General features: G+C 40.1%; 1 protein-coding gene across 1 annotated transcript in view; it reads left to right on the forward strand.

The window, feature by feature from the left end:
- Nucleotides 1-19,575, forward strand: part of JARID2 (jumonji and AT-rich interaction domain containing 2) — a 213,900-nt gene that overhangs the window by 158,793 nt on the left and 35,532 nt on the right. The window contains exons 5-6 of the mRNA XM_032114863.1: nucleotides 7,848-8,024; nucleotides 17,516-17,745. Coding sequence (XP_031970754.1) covers nucleotides 7,848-8,024; nucleotides 17,516-17,745 — 407 coding nt within the window. The remainder of the gene's footprint in view (nucleotides 1-7,847; nucleotides 8,025-17,515; nucleotides 17,746-19,575) is intronic.

A 19,575-nucleotide genomic window follows, 5' to 3' on the forward strand; every position in this document is an offset into this window, starting at 1 on the left:
GTGAGAAGCACTCCTTTGGTTTTTTAAAATTTTGAGTACTCTGTTACTCTGGAGTGTTTTGCTAAGTTTGGAAAGTCAACCTTTGTTTTTTTTTTTTTTTTTCCTGCATACTCACTCATTTCTTCACCCTTGCTCCATCTCCCTAGAAAAGGAAGAATTTTCTTTAGGTTTTTGGGTTTAGCTCTACTAGTTTGAAGAACAGACTGAGAAGAAAATGGGGTTTATGTTGCTGCACTAGTCGATAAATTAGCTGTGACACCAGTGGCACCTTGTGATTCATACGGTGGCAGCAGAGGGAAGAGTTGGAGCTCTGTTTTAATTCCGTATTTGGGACGGCCTTTTCTTCCCTCTTGCTCAGGCACTGAGGAGCTCCCTCTGGGACTGTTCCTGCAGGTGGAATCACACAAGTGAACTGCAATTGCTCTTTCCTATAGAGTTTATGCAGTTTGTATTCCTTTAGCCTGGCTTGTTAAAACTACCATAAGGTGCAGGCATAAATTACATATATTTGCACTTCAGGGAGTTGGCGTTGTCCTGCCAAAACATAATAAATAGGACATATAATAAATGAGAAGCAGGCCCTAAATGTTAAGCATTGAGATGCCAGCACATCAGGAGCATTTGAGAGGCAAGGTTTTTCCACCTGCATTCAGCCACAAAATGGGGCTGTGTGTCAGAGAAGCCAAACCTCTGAACGTGGCTCACTGTAGGGCTTGGCATGCTGTGTGCTTTTCTGGGGCGGGCTGAAGTCCCGCATACCTTGACCTGCCCTGTGCTTAAATCATTCTGATGTCTTAAATTGTTTTAAGATTTTTCCAAAGCACATCTGGGTTATGTTTAATTGTTAGGGGGAAAAAAAGAGAGGAGCTACAGGGGGAGTTGGTGTAAATAATTCATGGAGAAGAATCCTCCAATTTTGCAGAAACCACAGTCCAAATTACAGAGAAGGCTCTTGGACTGAGATGATTTTTGTTGTGGTTGTAACATACCAGAGTTTGAATCCTGTCCAGATGAAAACATTTGGTTTGTACTTCAGTAAATACTGCAGAAACACTGCCAGCTAATTCTGAAGAGTAATGAAATAGTATTTTTGGCAAAGCATATGCACTTTCCATACTTCTGATTCCACTCTTCAGATCCAAATTCAGAGGGTTTTTTTAACATGTTTAGCTAGTCCAAGACAAAAGTTAATGTAATTTAATGAGAAACAAAACCATAATTTAGGAGGGAAAACTACACATTTGTCAAAAAAAAAAAAGTAATAACATCATCAGTCAAATAAAATGGCTGAAAAAGAGTATAGTTTATTCTATTAATCAGGCACTTGCTGCTGAGGTCAACACATCTGTATGTACAGGCTGCAAAAGCATCAATTCTGCCTACTGTTAGTAGTGAGCCTGAATTTTGCACATGCAAAGGGTGACATCTTTCCTAGGAAATTGCTAAAAGTAGCACCATGACTTAAACCCCACATATTTTACTGTGTACTTATTGTTGTATAAGCACCAAATTGTTGTAATAGAGGACATGAAATACATTTGTCATTCTTTCATATGCATTAGGCCACACTTTGTGTGTAGTTGTGGTAATCGTTTTTCCTATATAGTTAAGTTTTCTTTTGTGTTGCTCTCACAATAGGAGGAAAGACAAAAATATTCAAGGGAGAATTTCAATATCAGTATCTGGAAACAGTTGCCAAACATACTTCAAATCTAGTTTTTTAAAAGAGCTGATTGTCCTCCCTTTTTGTAATAATTCATAGGTCATTATAACCTAGATGAGTGGTTTTAAGAAAAACAACTCATCATTAATGATTCTCTCAAAATTTGCCACACGCAGTAGTATCCAATCCTAGGAGCTCCCATACTGGTGAGGAGAGGGTACCTAGGGTTGTGTCAGCTGTCCAAACTTTCTGTATGGCTTGCAATCCCTTAGTCAGCCATGGAAATTTGTTAGGCTTTCAAAATCTCACTATGAGGTCCACCTTTGGTGATTTGGCCTTTCCCCAGTGTTTTGGAGGAGGGGGAGAGGGCTAGGAAGTTCCCTCCAGGTTGCTGCCAGGCTTTGGCCATGGCTTCTCTGCTCTCAACTGTGAGAGTTGTTAAGCAAGAAAAGGCGAGTGGCACATGTCTGCATCAGGGCAGCAGGTTGACTGCACTATCAGATGGATGCCTTGTATTGAGCAGCCTTAACAGGAATGTCCTTTCCACTTTACTGTATTTGTTACTATTTCATGTCAATTATCCCTTCCGTATCTCCCTTCTCCCGTTGCTCCTGCAGCTTGTGTCCATCTGCTAGCATACCTCTTACCACTCACCTTTCTCCAGCCCCAGCACATCTGGGCTCCTCCCTTCTACTCTGCTGCTGCTGCAGTTTGCAGCCTTTCTTACAGCTTACTCCTTCTGCCACGGCTTCTCCTTCCTTCCCAACATGTTGCAATTGCCCCATCCAGATCTTTGGTGATAGCATATGCTTTTATACAAATGTTGGCTGCAAAACAAATCAGCTGTCTTGGGGCATGGGGGGGAAGCATTTAGGAATTGTGTGCCTCCTAGGCATCATCAGGACAGAATGTAAAACATGCAGGTCCTACACGAGACTGGAAACATACTGCATTTAATGTTTTGTTTAATAACATAAAGTGATATATTATGCTACACATTCAATAAGTAAAAGTGTGCATAGAAATTTTCCAAATCTTTTCTTCAGAGCTTGTAACATTACATTACAGTTACAGCATTTATTAATGGACTTTAATTTCCTTAGTCTGGGATTTTAATCTGAATCAGTTCCCTGATCTGATTCACCACATGGCCCCACAAAAAAATTACACTGCCACAGTTGAGGTGGTGGCACAGGTATAATGAATGAGAAGAGGCCAGATGCTGGTAGATGTTCTGTAGGCCATGTTTGATGCCAAGAAAAATGTCCGCACAGCCACCAACAGTCTAGATGGTTCCTTGCATGAAATGTCTTCTAAATGAGTGGTGACAAGTCAAATTTAATTTCTAGGTTGCCATCAGATTTGCTGAGTGAGTGGGCTTTTCAGGCATCTGCTGATGGGGTATGTGGCAGAGTGGGTTTCTCAGGGTGGAGGGCTGCTTGTGTGCTTTCCCCACGCTCTGGAGGGCTGCTCCCTACTCTCCACTTCATGTGCTCCAGTGCCCATGGTAGCAGCTGCCTGCACAGCGTGGGGGCTCCCAGCACAGAAGGAGACTTGTAAAATTTGATACAGCCACAGGCTCTCGTAACTCTCTCTTGCAGATTTTTCTGCTGTTTTCTTGGGGATGGAAAGCAAGGAAGTGGGGAATTGTATACCTAGAGTGCTGAGACCTGGCAGGCACCACCTCCCAGGCACAGATGTTGCCCTTTATTTGCAGCATTGCCGCTCTTCTCTTTTGCTGTTGGTTATTAATTCCAGTGTCACTCTTTATCTTACCCTTGGTAGGTTCTGAGAATCACACTTTTGTGCTGGGGAGAGCATGAGGAAGAGGAGGGATGTTTACTCATCTTTACTCTTGCTGCCTGGCTGGCAAATATGTGCAAGAGGGAACCAACATAGCTGCCCCATAGGTTTCTGTTATTGAGTGTGTCCAGGAAGAGACAAACAAGGAGAGTAGTGATCCATAAATTTTACATATCAGGGAAGCCCCTACAACTGTATGTTCTGTGAATGTGTGTGTACAGATGTGTCTGCTGAACCTGCGGTTTTCCTTACTCTCATGTCATTTTGGAGGGCTTTTATCATCTTGCTGTCATACACCATTTTCATGGTAAATAACTGTTACACAGGGAGTAACCTGAGAGCAACAGCTCTCAACAGTCTGTCTGTAAGGAAAACCACCATGGTCTTAACTTGCAGTGAAGACTGGCCAGGTTTTTGAGGAAGGGCAATGTATTTTATTTGACCATCTGATACAGTTGGAAAAAACAAACTGGCTCTTGAGGGCACATTCTTCTTCATATTTCCAGTGGTCTTGAACATTCATGGCTACAGTAATGCTTCTTAGTATTGTTATATAAATCAGTAGCTTTGAGTAACAAATGGGGTCCCCTGTACAGGTAGGCTGTGGCATTGTATACACATCCCTATCTGATCTCAGAGAGAATGAAGGATATTTAGGACAGGAATCATTATTAAAGAAGGTGAGTGATCACATAGCTTCCACTCTTCACAGTGCAGTTTCATTCATATGAGTTTCATTAGTTCTTCAGTCATGAGAATTCTGAGTATTATTTCTGTTAAGAGGGGCTTTAGGGGTGTTGCTTATAAGCTCTTTGTTTGGTGTAAACCAGCAGTGCACATAAACCACTCTCACCTTAGATGTTGTTTAATAAACATGATGGTCATTCTTTTAGCTTGAATGATATCACAGTGTACTTACAGGCATGTCTTCCCTTCAGTTTGCTCATAAAGGGAATTTGCAGTGTCTTGAGCTTGGGCAGCCCGTTTCAATATTTTAAACCAGTGTTTTCTCAGCCTTTTGGACATGTTTAGCTACATAGGCTTAAAGTGAAAGTGGTTTTAACCAGTTTAATACATAGTTGTGAACAAATTATTTGAGGCTATTCCAGAACTGAAGCAGTATTATAAAAGATGAGGATAAAAATAGTTCAAATACAAAAATTAAGCAAGAAAACTCAGAGCGCTAAAATTTCTTTCAGAGTCTTCCATCCATAACAATGCTTAAATAGAACAAAAATACGCAAGTCCAGAATTTTTTTCTTTCTTTCTGTTTGGCAAGTCAAGTTTAATAAATATGTAGGGAAAGCTGGTGGGAAGGAGGGGAGGAGACCCAGACTGAATGCCAGCTTTTCTCCAAGGTCTCATATTGCAGAGCTCTTAGATCAATAAAGTCAGGGTTAGCGAGACTCTTCTGTGTTATTGGATGTTGCTAGTCTAACTTCTCTGGAAATGTACTTCCCAAACAGTCCCAGCTGTCCCAGGAATGCAGTTTAACCGTTGTTGTTTGTAGTTCTCGATTGGAAAGAATTAAAAACTGTCATTCTGACAGAAGATTTATGCACTGAGATTACAGCAGTTGAATACCAGGAGTTAGGTGAAGTTTGTGCCTGCTCTTGAACTTGGGTAAGACTCTTGCTCCCTTCTAAACAGAATTACACAGTACTGTATTTTATTCTGTGCTTTAAGAAGAAAAAAAAAGATTGCTATTGTAATAAAAACATTTGCATTGTAGATGATACATTTTTGTTGGTTGCTGTTAAAAGCAGCTGCCAAAAAAAGCTCAGAGATGTGGAATTCTAAGGAAGGTGAAGCTCAGAGAACAGACACTGTATCTGAACTCCTATTTTAAGTGTCTCAGAAGGATACATTTTCTTGAGTATTTCTCTAATTATGATAGGGAGATTTCAGTATGTGTTTGAATCTAATTTTGAGGGTTCCTAACAGTAAGGTTCTTTTACACCATCATTTGTCAGTGCACAGTGGTGTCAGATGGTGTCAAACTTCAGATTCTGGTAAGAGCAGATGCACTTGCATCCAGTTTCTGAATCCATACTACACGCTTGGGTAACTAGATGGAAGAAAAACTCATTTATTTTTCAGACAGCACTGTCCTAGAGTAGCTGTTTTAGAGTCTTCTAGTTAGTTGCTGTTGAGACTTACCACTCCCCTACGAGTAGAAGAATTAATGTGCCTCTCAACACCTCTTACCTACTATGTTTGATTGCTTAGAGTGTGCCAGAAAGTTCTGGGCTTGCATAAAAAATGTGAAGGTTTTTTGTTTCTGTAAGTTGCTACAGCTTCCATGCCGTGAAATATGTCAGCAGTCTTAATTTGATCATTAGTCTATGTAAACATAAGAACTGTGGCATGGAAAAGCCTTTTCCTCCAGGATAACCATATATCTCCATACATTTCTGTCTAGGTTGGATGGAATAATACACTGTTTGGGGGGGAAGAATCATCCTGCCCTCAATGCTGCTGTAGTGTTTCTCCTGGCTGCCCCAGGGCTACCACTCACACATAGCACAGGATGCTGGTGAGGAGTTCTCTCTGCCCCTGAGGCAGCCACCATTCCAAAGGGGCTGCTAGAGAGGCCAAAAGCAAGTTTCTTTACAGGTAGGGGCTAAGCCCTCAGTGGGATGGAGGAGAGAATTGGAAGGGTCAAAGTAAGGAAACTCATGGATTGAGATGAAGACAGTTTAATACGCAAAGCAAAGCTGCAAGCAAAGCAAAACAAGGAATTCATTTGCTACTCACTGTTGGCAGGCAAGTGTTCAGCCATCCCCAGGAAGCCGGGCTCCAACACATAAAATGGTTACCTGGGAATAGAAATGCTGTAACACTGAATGTCCCCACCTTCCTCCTTCTTCCCCCAGCTCTTATTGCTGAGAACAGTGTCCTATGGTCTGGATTATCCCTTTGGCTAGTTGTTCTGGCTCTGTCCCCTCACATCTCCTTGTGCACCCCAGCCTGCTTGCTAGTAGAGCAGCATGAAAAACAGGGGCAAAAAATGCCTTGACACCATGCAAGCACTGCTCAGCAATGGCTAAAGCATCTCAGTGTTATGAACCTTATTTCCAGCACAAATCCAAAACACAGCCCTGTTCCAGCTACTATGAAGACAATTAACTCCATCCCAATCAAAACCAGTATACTTAAGAATGAATGATTCATATCAGAAACAGCCTATCCCAGTTTTTGTTCCACATTTAGGTAATTCATTAATTAAAAAGTAATTTTTATAGTGAAGAGTGTTTTGTACAAACCTGGTGGAAGCGGAAAATATGCAACCAAAAAATAAGCTTTAGTTAATTATTGGCAATGGCAACACCAACAGCTCAAAACCAAACAAAACACAGAACTGCAGTTCTGAAGAGCTTGAAGCCAGAAGTGCTTCCTAAGGAAGCACCAGCCAAATAGCCACTACTTTGTGTTGGTCTCTAGCCCAGTTCTCTTAGTCCTTTTGTTTTATTTAGCTGCAGGAAAATAATTGAAGTGATAAGTTGCTATTATCCAAGTGTGCTGACTATATTTTTTTCCCTTTCTTTACCAAAATTTTTTCTTTGGGAGTAAGTGGAAGGCTCCTAGGGCACCTGTCCCTGCAGGGAATAGACAGGAGACTAATTTTGAAGTAGAAAGTGATATCGGGCACGTGGGAAGGTGCCCATTAGTTGTCAGCAGTATTTGTACATTTAAAAATCATGGGAGTGTCGTGGGAAGTAATCAAGAGATGAGAAGCAACATCCTCAAGAGGAGCACACAGGGAATCAGAAGGCCTTTCCTCTTTTTTCTCCCTTCCCAGGAGTCTGCTAGGCAAATAAGCTTCTCAATGTCCTGGGTTTTGTCTTTATTTCTTACTGCAGAATACTGCAAAACATTGTGTACAATATTGTGGAGGTCTGCAAAGTATTGTGAACTTTAAATGCTGATGCTTTATTGTAATGATAACTTCAAAATACCTCTGTGGTGCAGATTGGTTTTTTGCTCATTTTTCTTCTGTTTGGAAAAGCTGTAAGCTTCCAGTTATGTGTTAAGACTTCAGCAAGGCACTTGAGCATGAATTTGAAATTAAGCATGTGCATTAGTCCTTTTCTGAATACACAGAGCTATTAATTAGGGCTTGTAGCAAGACTGATTGTCTGAAGTATGAATAGAATGTGCTTAAGGGGGGGAGAACCCTGCTTTTCAAGCACATGCATATCCTGTTGGTAAAAACTAATAAATAAAAACCCTCTAGTTAGCCATGCACTGGTGTGACCTTCCAGCTCCGAGTCCCACTCTTCCCTTGCTGTGCATGACACTGAAGTAGGTTATGATCAGTATGGTTAGTGCGTTAAGTGAATGTAATGATGCTAATGAGCCATTTCTTTATAATGATCAGGTTCTCCAGCCCTGCCCAGCAACATGGTATATTTTGGAAGCTCTCAGGATGATGAGGATGAAGAAGAGGAGGAGGAGGAGACAGAGGACACAAAAACAGCCACAAACAATGCTTCATCATCATGCCAGTCAACCCCTAGGAAAGGAAAAACGCATAAACATGTACCAAATGGGCAAGGTAGGTCCTAAGTAGTGCTGTTCTCCTGCACTCCCTAGTAAAGAAATGTGCTGAATGTGCTCAAACCTTGTCCATTCTTCTGGATCTGATTGAAAAAGTGGTGGAGTGAGATGCAGTGTTAGCATCTTACACTTCAACCTGTTTATTCTGACAACCTGTACTCTCTCTGTGGCAGAACTACCGCAGGGCTGGAATTGTATACACACATCCACACACACGTGTATATACACATATATACTGAAGTGGGGGTCAGTCTCTTTTCCGTGTAACAAGCAATAGGACCAGAGGAAATGGCTTCAAGTTACACCAGGAAAGATTTAGATTAGGTATTAGGAAGAATTTCTTCACTGAAAGGGTTGTCAAGGCTGCCCGGGGGAGTAGTTGAGTCACTGTCCCTTGAAGGTATTTTAAAGTCATGTAGATGTGGCACTTGGGGACATGCTTTAGTGGTGGACTTGGATATCTTAGGTTTATGGTTGGATTCAATGATCTTAAAGGTCTTTTCTGACCTAAAAAATCCTATGATTCTGTGAGACGTGTTTTTATATATGTATACACACACACATGTATAGACACACAGTCACTCTCTCTGGCTTTTTTGAGACTGATGTTTAATTGAGAATGACTTTATCAAAGTTAAATATAAGCATTCATAAGTGTTATCAAAACACGTGTCAGGGGCAATACTTAATTTCTCTCATGTGGTATTGAGACCACACTTGCAGTGGGTTGATACTGCATTCATGTTGTTGATTGAAAGATTTTATGGAAGAAACTTTTTCAAGTCAGTTATTTCTCTGCAAATCAGCAAAAGCTGCATTAATTACACAGTAATTGTGTCATGATGTCCTTGTGCCATATCTTGAAAAATGGATCCATGCTTATTGCAGGATTACCTAGTGTATAATGGAACATTTAAAGCCATGCTGAAAATTCCTAGAGCCTGCTGTAATACTCCCCTGCCAGCATCCTGTGTGATGTGGTTCTTGCTCCAGCAAGAGCTCTTGTATCATAACACCTCTGTGCCATCTCTGCCTGACATAATTTCAAAATGTAGCCTATGTTCTCTGTTCCCTTCCTCACTATTAGTTTTCCATGAAAATCTTTCTTTCTGGTGACTGCCCCTTCAGCTCTTCTCTTAGTTAAAGGACTGATAGGAAGGTCTCTTTACAGTGCACTTTTTGAGAGGTGACCTGTGCCTTCTCTATTTGTTCTTTCATGCTACCTTGCTCCAAAGAAGAGATGAGTAGATCCCAATTACTTCCCTGTGCTAATCCTCATCTCTGCCTTTCAAAAGGGAGTTTTCTATAAAGGGTGCCTTTGTTGCATATGCCAAAATTCTTTTTCATTACTGCATCTGAATCTGTTTTTATTGCGCACCCAAGCTCAAAAACTCACTTTTTGTGAATGATTTGTGGATAATTGCAAGGGGATGTTATGCCTAATAGCATTTCAACTGTCAGCTGTGACCAGGAGCTTTAATGCTTTACCAGCCATAGATCAAAACTTGGCACTTAGGATTGGTTTCTAAATAACCCACCCCCCCCAAAATAAGACGCACAAAACTCTGCTTATGGAAAATGAGGCTGCATGTAACAGAACTGCTCCCTTAAATGTGATATATCACTGCAAAAGGAGCTGATCATGTTCCTTGAGAATGTCCCAGATGGCAGCCACTTGGAAATTAGCTCAAAACCGGAGACACCTGAAATCTTAATTGGGGGTAAGTAAAGGCAAACATAATGAGCCATATAATGGCTTCATAATCTTAATCAATATAGATCAGAGAGAGTGTAAATGAAGCTGCTGCTTTAATAGAGCTGCAAAAGACCTTTATAAAATACATAGGAGACAATGTGAGATGTTTTGACAAAGGTGAAGAAACAGGAATTCCCAGAGAAGGCAGCTGCTTCTTCTTCATCATTGTAATTTCTTTTTTTCTTCTTCTCTTTTTTTTTTTTTTTTTTAATTAAAATTTCCTTACCCAGGGGTATTCCCATTCTTCAGTGTCTGTTATGTTGGTTGACAGCCAATAGTATTTTTGTTTCATGTGAATAAAGTAGGTTCTGGTTCATGTGTGTCTGTTTTAAATGAGACCACACACAAAGGCAGACCAGGGACGGGTGCAGCAAATGAATTTAATCTAGCGTGAGAGTCTATTTTTAATGAATTAAAGTCTTTTGTTTTTAATATACAATGTGTAGTCAAGCACTTTGGACCTGAAAATGCTAAGCATTTGCTATGACATACAACAACAAAGGTTCAAAGCTTGATTAATGTCATTAGACAGTGTCAAATGATTGCTTTCTACTCAGTGGGGGCCAGAACAACTTTTCTGGGCAAAGTCATTTGTCAATATCCTCTTCTGATGCCAATATGGGGCATTATTAAGGTTGCACACCAAACTGTTTGTTATAACTGAGCCTGTTGAGCCACCTTTTGGACAGCTAACTCAATCAAGAGCGCCTGAGTGTGAATGGGAAGCACGTATAGCACGTGGCATAGCTTGCTGCACAAGATGAAGTAATTAGCTCAACTGACTTGTTGCCTTCCAATCTTACTGCTTACACAGATACATTTAGAGCATCAAATTGTTACCCGTGCCTTTTCACCCTCCTTCCATAGTACTGCTGATGTGCTGCACACTCATCCAGCTCTAAAAGAGCAAAGTGAAATGTTTGGCAGAAGTGTTTATCCCCTGCACTCATGGGAGTGTGTAAAAGGGAGTGTGCAAGTCTTTCCAGGGAGGTATTGGGTCTAAATTGCATCTCTCTGCTGCTCAGAGGAAATTCCAAGTTGTAGGTAAGAGGGTAGGCTTAAGTCTCTGTTCCTGTAAACTTTAATTCTTTGAATTTCCCTCAACTAAATAAATGCTAGTTTGATTTTATTCTGCAGCACAATGGAAGGTTTTCTCTTCAGGCTCCTGAAAAAAGTGTTTGCAGGTGCCAAGTGTTTTGCTAGGCAGGCTGTGATAGAGAGCTGGAAGGTGGAGCTGGAGAGTTGTTGGGTTATCGGTCCCATCTCAGGAGCAAAGGAGGATAGGCATTACTCTACTTGAAAGGGCTTGTGGCTTGGAAAAGTGCCTCAGGCAGAGCAGCACACACAGATACAGTTGTGTAGACAACTTCGACGTTGCATGCAGCAGGCTACAGTTCCTCTAATAATAGTTGGCTAATTTTCTCAGGAAGAATGATTGGAAAATTATATATTTCTCACACCAGCACAGCAGCTCAAAGGCAGAGGGGAGTGCACATCTGGGCCAGCACACCTGGGAATGTCTTGTTTGTCTCTGGATGCCAGAGACAGACAATTAAGTTCTAATTTACTTTTAGGAAAACAGAATTAACCATCGTTGCTTGTAACCAGATTTCTTCATGGAGGGTGAGTCTGGTGTCCTTAGCTGGAGCAAACCAGCTCCAGTGTGCCAGCAAACCTACAGGGTCAGAAATGGTTACTGGTTCATGCTGTGTTTTGTTAACATGAGATAAAAATTGCTCTGCATGCCTTTTGCCTGAAATGAGCAGGGGAGAAAATTGTATGAATGCTTCTTTTTTTTCCTCTCTTGAGGCTAAAATGTCAAAACAGACCTGGCAGTAGTGCATAGAAAGCAAGCATTGCTAGAAACACTATACCCTGCTTCAGTGCTGTCTTACTCGCTTACCAGAAACGCAGAGGAACATTTCGCTTCTCAATTTGCAATGGATAGTTTAGCAGAGTAATTTTCTTACATGTGTAACAGTACAAAGATGATGCAGGAAAAGATTGTAGATGGCTTTTTTCTTATTTCAGGGTGTAGTTCAGTGCAGCGTTTGTGTATCTTGGGCTTGAGTGGCACATCTTTTACATACATTACTGTTTGAGTGTGTTGTCAGAAAATTCTGATTTATGGTTGCAGTTCTTTATTTAGTTTTGGTTTTAACTAAATTTGGTATTTGTGGGTGGGTACATGAGACAGAGTCTGAGGCTTATGCATCATTTTTAGTGAAACTAATCCTGAAGAGGTAAACATTTAGAAGAAAAATATTTTTTGCAGAATGAGAAAATTTCAGGCAGAGTGCTGCAATAGTTAATGGGTAGGCAATTATTTTGGTGATTTACAGCCTTTTGTTGAAAGACCATGGAACCAGTAATTGTTGCAATAAACATTTTTGCACATTTAATTTTTCTGCAAAAATATGTAACACGAAAATTACCCGTTTTGCAGTAATTTGCATATTTAAATATGCAAATCAGGCACAACACATTTGGGGATTTGCGGATTTTCAGTAGCTAGATGTACGACCTGTGGAGAAGAATAGGGGAGCTGGAAGTTGCTCAAAAAAAAAAAATTGAATTGTTATCCTGGTGCGAGACTCGTGATAACAGACAGATACTTCTTGTATGGACTTGCTGCTTAGTGAGTGACCCTTTTGATGCTGTTTGTGTCGTAATGGTTAGGTGAGAGTAATGAATTTGTGCTGAGATGAGACACTTGGTATTGAATTTTTGCAAACGGTGGCACGGTGTCTCATACCAATAACACTTCTCCCTGTGGCCCAATATATTCCTGTGCGCGCAGGGTTTGAGCCGTGTTATTGATGGTGTCAGAAACTAATTCAGTGTTACCTCTCTGCCGTGGCTCTCCTGTTTGACTCCTGCTAGCATGCAGCTATGGAAATTTTCATGTGGTGTTGTCCACTGAGAAATTGAGTGGTGTTGCATTAGGGATAGGGAAGTGTGGAAACAGCAATACGACATGTTTTCATATGGTGTGGTGCCGGCCTTTTCTTCTGAAGTACCTCTTTGCTCCTGACTCTGAGTAGGCAAAGCATGTTGGGGGGTTCCAGAAGACAGCTTCTATCCCTGGGAATGATTTATGGAAGTCAGAACATACCCAACATTTAAGGAAAACAATTGGCAGTATTAAAATACTGTGTTTTGTGGAAGTAGAAGGTTGTTTTAGTTCCTCTGGGAGGGGAAAAGAATTATTGCCTGGGTCCTTTAACGCAGTTTTAGAGCCACATAAATGTTTTCACAGTGACTTAGAACTGAATTAAAGCCAGAGCAAGAATGTTTTTGTACAGAAATGGATACTCCATGCCAGAAAGTTGATTAATACTACATCTCTTCCCAAACACGATCTATGTAACAACATGAGGTTTGCATTGGAATAGCTGGCTCGGGTTCACAATATTGGCAAGGTTCCCTTTTCTCCTTCTCAAAACAAAACTTCTCCCTTTCACTTCTATCTCCCCTCTTTTTTTTTGGATGATTTTATGAATGCACAGTCACTTGCTTTATGCAGTACAAGCTCTGCAACATGCAGCACATATATATATATGTATGTTCCATGCCTTCATCTCCCAGACACTGGCACACAGCAAAAGGGTTCAGTACTCTGCAGTCCATATTAAACCTCCCCAGTTACCTCAACTATAAAGCATATCAGGTGCAGGAATAATCTCCAGGAGGGCTTGGGAAACAAAGCTTTGCCCATGGAGTCGATAGCTGACTGAACCCAGTTCACTAATTCTGCTGCTTCCACAGTGAAAGGCTGATTATTGTACATAATATAAATTAGCTTCTGAATGGCTGGCTGACTGTATCCTGTGAAATGTTTGTGTGCAAATTAATTTGTAGGAATACTTCTGAAAATTGCTGAAAACACATTATGTTTATCGCCCACTACAGTGTCAATTCCTGTAGTAAATGCTTAGTTAATCTGTAGTAATTGAGCACATCTGTGTCTTTACTTGACCAAAAATTTTTTAGGCATTATTATAGCTGCACCTAATACAGGCACAATTTGCACAGTTTGCATTGGTTTGTGTAGGGATTTTTTATCATAGTTTCGAATGAGATACCCCAAAGTCCCTGTATGGGATCCTGAGTGAATATTGGTGCCCGGGGTCTAGTTCCCCTGATGCAGAGAGCACTGTGATGCGTCCATGGGGATCATGCCTGCCATAAGGTTTTGCTCTGCTGCCATAAATTATATCAGTGGTTTAAAAACCCCCAGTGCTCGTGAGTTTTGAATATAGTGGTTCAGTTTCTTTGCGTTTGATCATCACTGCTAACCAAAAGACCCACAAGTATTTCACTGTGGGACTCTTACTGTTTCAGTTTAATAATAATAATAGCTTTGGAGGACACAGCATTTTGAGAATAAGCATTCAGATGGATATGGGTATAATGATACCCATTTATTCTATTTGGAGTGTCTGATCACTAATAATTTACTTACACTTTTAATTATTTGTTAATAGCACTTCTTACCTTTAACTAAAAGCTGTTCTGGAAATACAGAGTTGGTTAAGGTAGCATAAAATAATCATAATTCAAGACTACATATCATTTCTGCTTCGGGAATGCAAGCTTCATCACTAGTGTTGGTTGGAGTTGGTATTTTGTCTTTCTATCTTTTGATGAAATTATTGCTTCAAGGGCGAAACTTTTACTGACTACTCTTTAGCAAGGAATTAAAGTGACTGGGAACAAAACATTGGATATTGGCATGTCAGACTAACCTCTAATGTGGGAGATTGTCGTGGAACACATCTGTCTGGGGTTAGTAAAGCACAACGTACACCTTACCTGATTTTCTGAGTGCCTCAGAAATATTTAAGAGCTGGCAGACATGAAGGAGAAGGCAATTTGCTGCATAAGAAGACACAAAAGAATTAGTAATCATTTCATTGTTTAATCAGATTTGGTCTCGGTAATACTTGATGCAGAGTGTTTGGGGGTTATTGTTTTCTTTCCTTTTAGAAGTGGGTGTTGCTGGCTTATTTTCTGTTACTCTTCAACAAAATTTTTTGAGGGGGTTTTTGGTCATTTTTTGGTGATACATTTTTTATTTGAACTGTCTTACTAGCTGTTGGGGCCAGAGTTTAATCTAACTCTATTGTACTAAATAACTTATTTATTATCTGAATAACTTATTTCGACATTTTTAGTAAGATGGGAGGAAAATCATAGTCTCAGGGATTTTTTTCCCCCTTAAATGCTTGGCTTGTGCTAGCATTTTGTAATTAATCAACTTAACATTTTGATAGTTTTTCACATAGTATGTTTGTGAACTTTTTAGAACTTACTATTGCGGAAAGGTTTTATAGCTGGATATAAAGTAGCTGGGTATAAGAGTAATCTAGGTGTTGGAAGAAACAAATACTGATTTTTATAGAAACTGATACCATCCAATGTTTAATGAGAGACAGCATGGCAAAAACTGTTTTGCATCTACATCTCCCTTTGTTGTGTTTTCAGACTTAAGCTTTTTAAGCTTTTCCTGTGAGACTGAACATTTTTTTCCTCCTATTTCTCTCTTCCCCCTTTCAAGAATCTTACAAATTAAGACAAAAGATAATTACTCAGAGGGTAAAACTGGCAGGGTTCCCACGACACTTAAATTTAATGAGCTGTTGCATATAAAATATACCTTGTCTCATGTTTGCCTTTTTTTTTTTTTTTTTTTTTTTTTTTTTTTTTTTTTTTTTTTGTGAACCAGAGAAGTGCACAATTTGGCTTTTTGGCTGTGTTTTCTGTTTTAGTAATCTTCGGTTTTTAAAGTGGCAACTGATTACAGAAAATTAATCTCTCTGACTTGAATGTTTCCGTAGGAGCAGATCAGTATATACAATTTGTTCCCTCCAAAGAAAGATATCACTCTAAATGATAAAATATATGTTAACAAAGCTGCCATTGGTGGTTTGTGCTATGTCTTATTAAAAACAAATAATTGTGCTTTGTGCATCTCTAGCGCCTTCCATGTGATGTGAGAATTCCTTATGAAGGAGGATGAATGTATTGACATGAACTTCCTGAGAGGGGTTGGCAGTTATTATCAGTTTCATCACTGGAAATGAGACACAAAGGGTTACGTGATTTTCGCTGAAATCACTGAGAGATCCTTGGCTGGCTGGGGCAGCACCAGTTGCTCTTGAGCTCAGGAGTGACAGAACCATGGGGAAATTTGCGGTGACTTCACTGCTGACAGCTTTTCTCTCATTCTTACTCCATTTATGTGAGAAGGAAGAGAGGAGGAAAAGCAATTGGCAGTTTTTTATTTTTAATGTAATCTGCTTCAACACTTACAACTGACTGAATATGATAAGCGACCTGAAAATCAAATCTCTCAATAGTTTGCTGGGGTTCTGGCTGTTGAAAGTGCTGCAGGAAGCTGGATTACTGTTTGGGAAGGTTTGGAGGTAGGATCTAGTCAAAAGCAGCTTAGCTGCCCCTCTTCTGTCCAGCAGGATTGTTGGGTTTTTATTGCTACTCTTACTGCTGCTGCTCCTACTGTAATACTGCAGGACATCTGTAGGGACTGCTAAGCTTCACAACTTAGATAAGAAGGTATGTGTTGTAGGAATATCACCTTTAGTGACAAAAGAAGGCCTTCATTTCACAAGAAAACAGTAACCTCATGCATTTAGTTACTATTCCCAAACAGATGGTGTATGTTGTGTGCAATAAATAAGATTTTCACATAGTTGTGCTATTAAGTATTTATGAAGTTTCTTGTTTGCATCCTTTCCTAAACCATGTCCAAAAAAAAAAGGGTAGAAATCAAGAGTAAAAGGCAGGAGGGCACTTGCCATTGTGGATGTCGGATCATAAGCCTTGTGGACCTCTGTCAAGTTGTCCACTGAAGAGGGGGCATCACTGACATGAGTTCAGCGCATTTCTGATTAACAAGCAGAGAAATGGGATGTGATTTTTGTGTTTGTTTGTTTTAGCTTCAGCTTTTCATGTTCCCTGACAACAGAAGAGCAGCGACTGTTCTTAAACAAATTCAGTAGAGAGACAGGAACAAAACTTGCTTCTATATATTTGCATAATATTTATTGTACAAAAAATAAAGGTTTCTGTTCCACGCTTTCTTATCCCTTTACTTCATTAAAAGGCTACAGTCCTCAGCATATGTCCCAGTGTTACTTCATGTTGCATGTTCCAAAATGGTTTTAGTATTTTCCTTTCTCTGCAGAAGTACCTTTTTCTATTTGCAGCTTTCCTGCTATAGGCAAACTGCTGTCAGTTTGATTCAGCAGTTTGGGTATTGATGAAAACAAAACATGCTTTTTCATGGAACATTTCCTTTCTGTTACATTGGTATAAAAATAAATCTTTTTTCTGTTTAGGTTATGTTTAGAATTCCCTCAGTGCAAGAGCAAAGAAGGATAATTAAAACTGTCATAAATAAAAATTAAACTCATAATTCTAAATATAGATCAGTCAAAACAGTAATACACCTTATATGTTTTAATTTGGATATTGAAGATAATGTGTGCTAACAAGAAGAGGAAATGCTTTAGTAAACCTGTTCATTTAAAGAAATATGCAAAACAATGCTTCTATTTCTATGTTGATTTAACTTTAGATGTAAGAAGGCATTCACTAAATATCCAAGACTGAGAGCAGAGAGAATTGTGGTCTTTTGAATGAAGTGTTTGGTCTTGCATACTTTTTCTTTTCTTTTTTTTCCTTAATAACCTGATTTTCTCTCTTCTCAGTTTTCAATGGGTCCAGCAAATCATCGAAGGAGAAAGAACCCGCTCAGAAACACAAAAGCAAAGAGGCCACCCCAGGGAAGGAGAGGAACAGCGAACATAAGGCTGAGAGTCGAAAAGACCAGGCTGCTGCTAATCACCATCCTGCTACAAACACTGGCTCCTCTACGAAAGGGCTCACGGCTAACAACCACCACACTCTTCATAGATCGGCTCAGGACTTAAGGAAACAGGTAATGAGTTGTACTGTACTGTGGACACACAGGAAACACAGGCTGTTAAGGTTCTAAGCTTGTTTTTTCACTGCTTGGTGTAGATCGAATGTGGCAATCCTCAAAAGCATGCTCTGGAACAGCAGGGAGTTAATTTTCAGTGATAGAAAGAAAGAAAAGAAAATAAAAGTGTATATATACATGAGAAGCCAGTATGATAAAGCTTATAAAATTATGATATCGGTATGATAAACATGTCTTTTTATTATCTGGTATATTCATATGAAAGAGTAAAGTTCATATTGCTATTTATGAAACCTTTCTGACTGGCACTCCGTGCTGACAGTGCCAAGGCTGGCAGCACATGGAAGAAGGAGCTGGTCTGTGTGGCTTATCTCAGAGGCTCACTGGTGCTGTGGAGAAGCTGACATTGCACTCACGTGCCTCGGTTTGCACATGGGCAGCACAAACGTCGGAGTTTGGGGAAAATGTTTTGTCTGATGTATAAAGAAGACGCTCCAAAAATATTGCCTCCTTCACAGTGGAGGTACCTGGTGGGAGAAATTTTTATAGAGTTCCATGTTACTTGGTTGAAAGCTAGCAAAAAAATTCAGCAAGGGATTTGTTTCAACCTAACTTGAATTCGGGTGTGAAGGTTTAGCAAACCAGTCTTTTAGTGCTTGTGACTGTCCTTAATCAGGCCCAGGCTGGGTTAGCAGAGTACCTGCACCAGGGCAATGCAGTACAGAAAGCTTGCTGCTCTCAGGCATTTTGGGGGCCTGGGGTTTTTTTTGTGGGGGTGTGGGGAGGGATGTTGCTTTGGTTGTTTCGGGGGTTTTTTTTTTTTGGTTGGCTGGTTGTTTTGCAGTGATTATTTCTCAACAGTCTAATTAGAGACAGCCTTTGCTTGCTGACATCTGAAAGTTTTTCTCCTAAGTAGGCTGACCTGGTCTTCAGTGGAGCTGGAATTGCCATCTTGTAGGGGGCTGTCAAGGCCTTGAAATGACACTTCTGAGACACAGGCTTCAAAATAAAAAATGGCAAAAAGAAAAGCAGTGATGCTGTTGCTGAGGGAGTCTTTAATGCTCTGTGTTTCAGTGGTGGTTTAAGTTCTCCTGAGATGCCTCCACCGGATTTATGCTGCATTCTGAAACAAATTTGAGATTCTGAAGGCTATTTACAGTTTATTTGTCAGTACCTCTGTAAGACTTCAGTTCTTTATTCCACCATGGCAATTTGCCCTTATCTAGGCATCAGTGTAAATATCTGCCTTCTTTCGCATCCTTCTGGATTTCTTTTTTTGTGATTAACAGCATCCTGTGGTCCTTGTTGTGGCATGCTCTGTCATGAGCTCATTGTGTTGAACAAGTTTCCCAAAATGTAAGGATGAACTTCTTAGTTCTTTTAACCTACTGGAACACTTGTGTGAAATGCTTTAAAGTTGTATCATCAGAGTTTGGTTGGTTAAAACTTTTGTGAAAGTTAACTGCTGCCACTTCAGAAGGTAGTTCTGAAAGGAAAAAGACAAGTGTAGAACAGTTTTGTCCACAACCCAAGTGGTTTGGCTTCATAGAGTATTAAATGTTTTCGACTGTGCAACACACAATGGAGAAAAGTTTAAAGCGATGCAGTACAGCCAGCAGTCACACCACATGGACACCTCACCAAGGGTGGTCCCCAGGCTTCAGAAAATAAGGGGAGGGTTAAATCAAGATGGATTATGTGTGTTTTCTTTTTTTTTTTTTACTTCCTAAAAAACGGTTAGGCACCTAAATATTCTTCTGCAGCCCACAGTAGCATAAGAACTTTCTTACAATTTTAATAAAAATGTGACTAACTAATTAAAGGTGG

Source organism: Corvus moneduloides, chromosome 1, assembly GCF_009650955.1.
Source record: "Corvus moneduloides isolate bCorMon1 chromosome 1, bCorMon1.pri, whole genome shotgun sequence".
Lineage (NCBI taxonomy): Eukaryota > Metazoa > Chordata > Aves > Passeriformes > Corvidae > Corvus > Corvus moneduloides.